This window comes from Gossypium hirsutum, chromosome A04 (genome assembly GCF_007990345.1).
Source record: "Gossypium hirsutum isolate 1008001.06 chromosome A04, Gossypium_hirsutum_v2.1, whole genome shotgun sequence".
NCBI lineage: Eukaryota > Viridiplantae > Streptophyta > Magnoliopsida > Malvales > Malvaceae > Gossypium > Gossypium hirsutum.
The window spans coordinates 9,172,383-9,181,685 of NC_053427.1; the positions used below are offsets into that span (position 1 = coordinate 9,172,383).

General features: G+C 35.5%; 1 protein-coding gene across 1 annotated transcript; it reads right to left on the bottom strand.

Annotated features, from left to right (window-relative positions):
- Nucleotides 1-1,439: 1,439 nt before the first annotated feature.
- Nucleotides 1,440-3,519, bottom strand: LOC121228038 (uncharacterized mitochondrial protein AtMg00810-like). Its single transcript, XM_041111157.1, has 5 exons — nucleotides 3,492-3,519; nucleotides 2,578-3,177; nucleotides 2,227-2,464; nucleotides 1,638-1,761; nucleotides 1,440-1,535 (listed from the first exon to the last, which is right to left on the bottom strand). The coding sequence occupies exons 1-5, from the start codon at nucleotides 3,517-3,519 to the stop codon at nucleotides 1,440-1,442; spliced, it is 1,086 nt and encodes a 361-aa protein (XP_040967091.1).
- Between the last annotated feature and the right edge of the window lie 5,784 nt (nucleotides 3,520-9,303).

The following is a 9,303-nucleotide window of genomic DNA, read 5'->3' on the forward strand; positions in this document are numbered from 1 at the left end:
ATTTTATAAGACATAATGTTTATACTAGCACCCAAATTAGCCAAAACTTTTTCTACATTTAAGCTAGCAATCAAATAAGGAATAATAAAATTCTCTAGATCTTTAGGCTTAGTGGATAGTTTATTTTGGAGAGTGGCCGAACACTCCTCATTGAAAAATGATCACTTTTACCGGATATAGAATCGGTGGTTTGTATTCTCTGACAACTAGCTTATGCTATTTCTTGCTTTCCTCAACCTCATCATTTTTCTCATAAGCGTCTAATTTCAACTTTTAAAAAAAATGTTTTAGAAAATCATGATTGCAAAATATGTTAGGGAAGTAAAGAAGAGTATCACTTCCCAAATTTGAGCGGATTCATGTTTTATTGTGAACTACAAATCTAATCTTAATCCATAAAAAAGGAGAATGATAACTTGATGACCATCAAAGTTCAAATAAAAACAAACATTGTCGATTTGTGTAGAAGAAAAGCAATCTCATTGTCATTAAATTGGAAAAAAATAGTGTAGATTCTTTTGGAATTTTAGGCATTCTTTATATATATTTAAAACTTCTATGATATTTTTAAATTTTGATTAACTTTTTTTTATAACTTCATAAAATAAATTATGAATTTGTTCATATGTTTAGAATTTCTTTTTTTTTTGTTTTGAATTACCGTTAACAAATTTCCAAAAGTACCAAATTGATAATTTAACTATAATTCAAAGATCAAATTAGATATTAGCTCTTCAACTAACATATCATGTCATTATTTTGTTAAAGGGTTAACGATAATTAATGAATGGATGAAAAATTTTAACTTCCCGAATAACCATAGTATTTACGGAAAAAGACTAATAGCTGAAAAGTCGGTCAATAGCTTAAGTGAAATTAATATTTCAACGTGGGAAGTATGAACCCTATTTTTCTTTTTGTTTCATAGTGTTAGAAAGAATAAAATAATAATTGTTTGAGTTATGTGATCTGTTAATGAAATAAAAATACAGTGGCAAGAGAGGGGGATCTGTAAGGCGAAAGCCAAGGGCCGAAGTACACTTTTTCTCTTTCATATTGATTAGAATAAGGTGTTTCAACCTTACAACGTTGCTTCTATTACACATTGATTAGAATAAGGTTTTTCAACCTATTAATAGACATAGTCGCTTCTCTTGTATCATTCGAATTCAACATTAATGAAATTTCTTCTCTTCTGCCTGTGATTTTTTTCTAAAGGGCTTCCACGTAAAACCTGTATGTTCTATTTTTCTTTCTTTCTTTGCAATACATTGTCATTATTGATGTTCAATTTTATAACAATAATCCTTTTTATTGATAAATTATTTTTTAGATTAAAAAACATAAATGGCTTTTTCAAATTCAGTACAAATAATATGTTAAAATACAAAAGTAAAAGAATATGATTGGTGAGGGAAGTCGTTCCAAGTCGTAAGTGATTATTGTAGGCGTGCGATGCCACTGGTTTCAGCTTCACACTTTCGATGTCGATCATATTTCTCATCCACATGCATATATGTATCTGCTTTCCTTTTCTACATTTATCATATGATCATAAGGTACCGCCGAAAGAGAAATAATAAGAAGAAGAAATGTAAGATTATTTCAATGGTTTGAGAGAAGAACAAAAGCTTCACCGGTGAGTTTGTAAGAGTTTCAAGTGCTTGCAAGTATCTTAAAGTGATTTGATTCCCCTGATGTAGGCCTTTCCAAACAGTTCCCTTGCTAAGGCCAACAGGTAATAGAGTCGTGGTGGGTTTCCTGCACAGGCATTTGGATTTAACAAGTGTAAATATCTTATTGTGGAGTCTCAAGTGTATCCAATGTGATTTGGAGTACTATTTAAGATAGATGTTGCAACAGGATATAGACATAATATGTTGATCATGCATTGTCTAATGAGAAGTTTCCTTTGGACAAGATGATTTCTCGTCTATAAGTAGGATGAACTCTTCTTTGTTGAATTTTCATAATACGAATTGATAGAAATATAGTAAACCAACAGATTCTTAAAGAAAAATCTAGAGAGGAAATGAAAAAGACTTATTCAAAAAATATTAATTCTTTATTGCTTACTTTGTAATCTACCCATATACATGTTTATATGCGCTAGAGAAAGCCTTAACTGCTGTTAACAAATTAACAATATACCAGCTTTGTTAACTGCTTAACCACCTGACTAATCACACATTAATCACATGTGTATTTACATACTATAACATTCACCCAGCTTCCTCGAGTGGGACGATCCGAAGAAGATGATGAAACTGAGTAAACATCGACACAGACAACGGTTTAGTGAAAATATCTGCCACTTGGTCACATGCAGCAACTGCTCCAACAACCAATTCTCCACTAGCCACCTTTTCACGAACAAAAAACAAATCAAGTTCAACATGTTTGAACTTGAAGTGCAGAACGAGATTAGCTGCAATAGCTACGGCACTGGAATTATCACACCACACTGTCAGAGGATCAACCGAACTTAGTTTTAATTCTGTCAATAGAGAGACCAGCCAAGTAACATCACTAGTGGCTGCGGCCACTAAGATATAGGTGTGTGACCAAAATACTCACAGTATCCCGTAGTAGACCTACAATCATCAAAATCAAGTCCCCAATTTGCATCGGCATAACCAACCAAAGACAGCCTATCAGATATTTGGAAAATCAGTCCATGAGAAAAAGTACCACGTAAATACCGTAGAATACGTTTTAATGCTACCATGTGTGATGTAATGGGAGCATGCATGAACTGACACACCTGATTAACAACATATGCAATATCTGGCCATGTTAAAACGATATACTGAAGAGCTCCAGCAAGACTACGATAATCAGTTGGATCAGCAAGATGTTCACCCTCATCCTTTGTCAACATAGAAGAACTTACCATCGGTGTATGGACACTTTTGGCATTAGACATAGAACTCCGATCAAGAATCTCACGAATGTATTTGTGTTGACGTAAGTGAAGATTGTCGAAGGATGATCTACTGACTTTAATCCCTAAAAAATAATGGAGATCACCTATATCCTTTAGAGCAAACTTATTGTGTAGCTGCTGAACAAAACAATTTATTTCATCAGATGAACTGCCAGTGATAACAATGTCATCCACATACACAAGAACATAGAGAGTGTAGTCAGAGGAAGATTGAACAAATAATGAAGCATCTAATTTTGACAAAGTAAAACCAGTAGAAACAAGAAACTGTTTTAACTTGTCAAACCAGGCACGAGGAGCTTGTCGTAATCAATATAAAGCTTTAGTCAGACGACACACCAGTTTTTCACCATTTGGACCATGTTGCACTTAATTGGGAGGTTGCTGCATAAACACGTCATCAATTAGATCTCTATTCAAAAGGCAGTATTGATGTCAACTTGCCTGAGGTGCCAACTCTTGGTCACAGCAATAGAGAGGATGACTCGAATGGTAGCAGGTTTACTACTGGACTGAACGTCTCCTTAAAATCGCAGCCAGGTACCTATGAGCAGCCTTTGGCTACCAACCATGCCTTCTATTAGTTAATCGTCCCATCAGGATTCTTCTTTATCTTAAACAACCATTTGCAACCAATCACTTTCCGACCAGGAGGAAGGAGACTAAGCTCCCATGTAGAGTTAGCTATTAAAGCATCTAATTTAGCTTCGACAGCGAGACGCTAGTCTGGATGAGCAAAGGCCTCCTCAACAGAACTTGGCTCAACCTCAACTTTGTCAGCATACAAAGCTTTGGGCTTAAATATCCCAACTTTAGACCTAGTAACCATAGCATGAGTATTAGTAGTAGAGACGGAAGGAACAGTAACTCGCTCAGTAGGAATAGTTGTAGTAGAGGGAACCTCCTCTTGTACAACAAACCCCAATTCATTCAACAAATTTACGAGACCATGTTGATAAGCACTACACGTAGAAGACGAATCATACTGATTTGTTTCATCATTATGACTGGCAAAAGGAACCCCAGGTGTAGGCTCAGTGTTCGAAGGAGTCTCCTTAGTTGTAAAAGACCGAACAACAGGTACATATGTAGTATTACCCAGATACGCCTGATCATCGGTAGTAGTAGAAAGCGAAAATAGAAACCGATTTTCATCAAAAATAACATGCCTAGAAACAATTACCTTACCATTTGGCGTTAAATAATAATAGCCCTTATGATGCGAGCTATACCACAGAAACGTAGATGGCTGTGACTGAAACTCAAGCTTGTGTTTAACAAATGGACGTAAGTATAGAAAACAGCAGCAACCAAACACTTTGAGATGATCATAAGTTGGATCGCGACCAAACAGACTCTAATACAATGACTATTCTTTTAGAACTAGAGTGGGTAATTGATTAATGAGATGTACTGTACTACAGAACGCATAGCCCCAGTAATCCATCGGTAAATTAGCTTAAGCCAGAAGAGTGAGACCAGTCTCCATAATGTGTCTGTGTTTATGCTCAGCAACACCATTCTGTTCAGACATGTAAGGGCAAGAAACACGATTAAGTGTCCATTGACTAACTAGAACGAAAGAAAAAGCATGGAACTCACCTCCCTAATCACTTTGGAACTTCTTAATATGCTTCCTGAACTGAGTGAGAATCATCTTCTGAAACTGACCAAAACATTCTACTGCTTGAGATTTACGACTTATCAAATACACCTAGGTAAACCGACTAGTCATGTCAATGAAAGAAACATAATACAAATTCCCGTCACATGTAACAGCGGTCGGGCCCCACAAATCAGAAACAATCAATTCAAACAAGTCAACATAGTCAATACTAGAATTCAAAAAAGGCAATTTATGTGATTTTCCTTTCTGACATGCTACACAAACATTATCGAGATGACTTTTATTTACAGTAATTTGGCATTTTTCTAGAACAATTTTTATAGTATTATGAGCAGGATGACCCAACCTTTTATGCCACAAACTAAAAACATCATCAGTCGGAAAGCAACTGTGAAGGACAGTACTGTGAACAGAGGGAAACAAAACACTCGAACCTACCGAGAAATGGTTGAGCCCATCACGAACTTGGCCCCGCATTAAGGTTTCTTGTTTCTGGATGTCCTTAATCACACAATGTGAAGGGTGAAATTAAAAAAAATACATTGTTATCAGTAGCAAACTTAGACAGAGATAGTAAATTTTTTCGAATGCTTGGCACACACAGCATATTTAAGAGATGTAGTAATTTCTTTTTCGTAGGTATAGTTGTAACCCTAATGGATGAAATTTCAGTGGATACCCTATTACCCATTAAAAGAGAAGAATTACCTATATATGGGGTGGAGCCATATAAATTCGAAGTATTTCGGCATACGTGATGAGTAGCCCCTAAGTCTGGGCACCACGACGTGCTTCCTACTAGCAATGGAACATAAGAGTTAGTAGTATTAAAATTGGAATCATACGCTGTAGCATCAGAATAACTAGAAGCATGCAAATTAGGAAGCCAGGGGGAATCCCAACAAATTGAGACGAGTCATACTGAGACGAGTCAACATTAAACATGTGAGCAAGCGGTTTTGTCCGACACGGGGCCTCAGGAACAGTCTGCAATGATCTTTCAACATTTACACAATTAGCAGAGGGCCTAGGCAAAATTTGGCCATCACTTTGACGAGACTAGACTAACCCACTAGGCCCATGTGGCCTAGACACCACCCCACCATACGGGTGGCGTAAGTAATTATTCTGCCCATTACCATTTTGGCAAATGGATTTGATCCATTATTCTTATAACCTACATGTGGCCTACGTGGAACAAAATTATCCACTCCAATATTCGGCTGATAATGAGACCTCAAATTTTCACCATGAGACCCCCAATTTTGACCATATTCATTTGGTCTGATTTCACGCTTCCAATCTCCCCTAATCGCTCCAGACGCGAACCTTTCTTGTCACGTCGCCGGTGCTTCCAGTGGCAATTGCTCGTCACGGCTGTATCTATAATAGTAGCTCTGCGCAAGGTGGCCATACCTACTACAAATCTGACACTAGATTCTTGGATGGAAGCTTTGACCTCGGCCATGAACAGAGGAGCGACCACCACGGAAAGAACCGTTCATTGACTGAAATTGAGGCCCCTCTACAACATCGCAGCAACCAACACATCATGAACGGACCGAATTTTTAAAGCTTCGCATTCAAGCAGAGCATCAACGAAGCATTGAAATGTTAACAAAATCGAAGAGAGTGACGCAGAAGAGACAATGGCCTTAAACTCAGAGGAGAGATCTGTAAGGAGAATTGTCGTCCGTTCGGCCTCCGAGATCTAAGATCCAGATGCTATAAGAAGAACGTACAAGCTTTTGATGTTGTCAACATATGATTGAATAGAAAGACTACCTTTCCTGAGAGAGTGAAGCTCATGCGCAACTGCGATTGCTTCGCACTTGTATCAGTCGCGAACAGATTATTTGCCATGATCCAGACGTCACCTACAGTCCGAACATTCGTGAAGGAGGACAGAAAAGAGGAGCTTATCATGGAAAACAGCCATGAAGTAAGCAAATTATCTTGTTGATCAAATATCGATGCAGACGAATTAGCAACAAGATTACCATCGGATGTTTGAACAAATCTCGTCAGAGCTGTCAACGTGCCATCAAGAACCCAAGCAAACCGTAGCCATGAAAAATGAAATGATCTGCTGCTGCCACTGAATGAACGAACCTTCATCAAGTTTTATGACCTTATGCCGAGGAAATGACGTGACTACTCCATCACCAAGAAACATCGAGGCACTAGGCTCAACGGAATCAGATTCAGTGGAATGCATGGTAGCCATGCCCGAGAATCACTAAGCGACTGATACCATGATAGAAATCTAGTAAACTAACAGATTCTTAAAGAGAAATCTACAGAGGAAATGAAAAAAACATATTCAAAAAATATTAATTCTTTATTGCTTACTTTGTAATCTACCCATATACATGTTTATATACACTAGAGAAAGCCTTAACTGCCATTAACAAATTAACAATATACCAGCTTTGTTAATTGCCTAACCACCTGACTAATCACATATTAATCACATATGTATTTACATACTATAACACGAATTTTTAAATTTTAATCATTCAAGTTTCAATGATTTTTTTAAAGATTGATTGAGTTTTAAAAAAAAATTAAAAAGAGATTTAACAAGTGAAAATATCTAGATTGTCCTTATATTATAAAAAAAATATAGTACTTAATAGTTTAATATATTTGATTTTGATATAAACAAATTAAATTGATGATAATATAAATAAAAATTTTATCTAAATAGACTTTTGATATATAACTCTGTTAGGGGCTTAGGATTTACCCCGAGTTGGATGGTATATTTTAATTTTACTTTTTTTCAAATTTTAATAATATAATTTTATCCTTTTTGACTTAATAATTGTATTTGTAGCTCTTATCAATGGTCAAAAACTCAATTTAAGTTATTTTCATAAAAATATTACCTTTCCAAACTTTTAAAATTTTTCTCAAATCTACTCATGTAATTTCTACCTTCGCAGTTACCAAACACTCGATTAAAGGGATGGGTTAGAATTTTCCATCAGTTCTGATACAATTAAAATGTCATCATAGAAGTCTTATTAGGGAAATGCAAGTGATTTCCTAAAATGAAATATATTCAGTGCTATGTACGTATGAATATTTGTCCAATATATGAAAATAATATTGTGAATTCGACAATTAATGAGTGATGAGTGTAATGATTAAGTATATTGTACTCTTTTTTTAAGAAAGAAATTTAAATTCAAATATTGAAGATGATATTGATGTGAGAGACATGGGCAAATCCCCAAAAAATTAATCTTCATAGATCATAAAACAAACATAAAGAATACTTTATTATTCCAAAATATTGTAAGTAGTGTCGGAATTTAGTGCAACTTACTACTACTTGAATTGGTCAAGATTTTTATTTCTAGGAGTCAGTTAACAGTTTCAATCATTTATTTGTGCAAATAAAATAGAAGTACGTTAGCTACTCTAAATCAAATTAGTTGAGATATTTTAGGAGGTATTCTTGTTTAAATAAATGTCTTACTCTTAGTCAAGTTTCAACACTTCAGATTTCTGTTTTCTTGTATTCTCTTGATTGAGTAATAATAATTTTCTTCTTGTTTCCATTTCTATTGTTTGTGTTAGTGTCAACTGGACTCAGAGCTAGGTGGTTACCAAGTGTTTGATATTATTACTCAACAAACATGAATAGGGGAAGTGCTTCTTCGGGAACTGCTGTAGAAAAGTTTGTTGGTAATAATTACAATTACTAGAAGTTATGTATGGAAGCTTTTCCACACAGGCAGGATTTGTGGGATTTATTGAAGGTGATGAAACATTAATCCCAGTAGATACTCCGCAAAATGTCAAATTACGGCGAAAATGGAAGATCAAGTGTGGGAAAGCTCTTTTTGCTTTGTAGACGTTGATCAGCAAGGAATACATTGACGTTCGTGATTTAAAGTCACCAAAGCAAGAGTAGGAGACTCTTCAGAAGTTGTTTACCAAGAAAAATACCAATTTCTTGAGAATGAACTAGCTGCGATAACTCAAGGTAATTTGTCCATTGAAGAATATTTCTTAAAACTAAAGAACTTGTGTTTTGAAATTTTAGAGTTGGATACAGAGGAGACAGTAAGTGATGCACATTTGCATTCCCATCTTATTCATGGACTACAAAAAGACTTATGCCCTTTGTTTCTTCAATTCAAGGGTGGGAGAATCAGCCTTCAATTGTTAAATTAGAAAATTTTCTTTCTAATCAAGAAGCTTTGATAAAGCGAATGACAAGCAATAACAAGCTTTCTCCCAAATCAGAAGATGTGTTGTTTGTCAAAGATCAAAGGAGAAAGAATTTTTGCTCGAAGTCTTCACCGAGTGATAGAAATTAGTTTAGAAGTGAGGAGCAGTCCAAGAGATCTTCCAAAGCTTGTTACAGGTGTGGAAGACTTGGACATCTCAAATTGGATTTTCGAGTGAAAGTAGTGTGTGATCGACGCAGGAAGTCAAACCATATTAAGTCAAATTTTTTAGTCAAAATGAAAGAAATAGAAGAAAATGTTGTACATGACATCAATAAGTTCCAACAACCAACTTAGGAGCAATGTTTATCCATTAAGTTTCTTGACCAGCCAACGAATGTGACTTCTATTTTGCACCAAGATGATGTGTCTACAGATGTTCTTAACTATAGCAAGGAATGGATTGTTGATTCTGGTTGTTATCATCATGCTACTAGGAATGATAATCTTTTATCTGATGTTTGTCCGCATCATAAGAGGAAGGT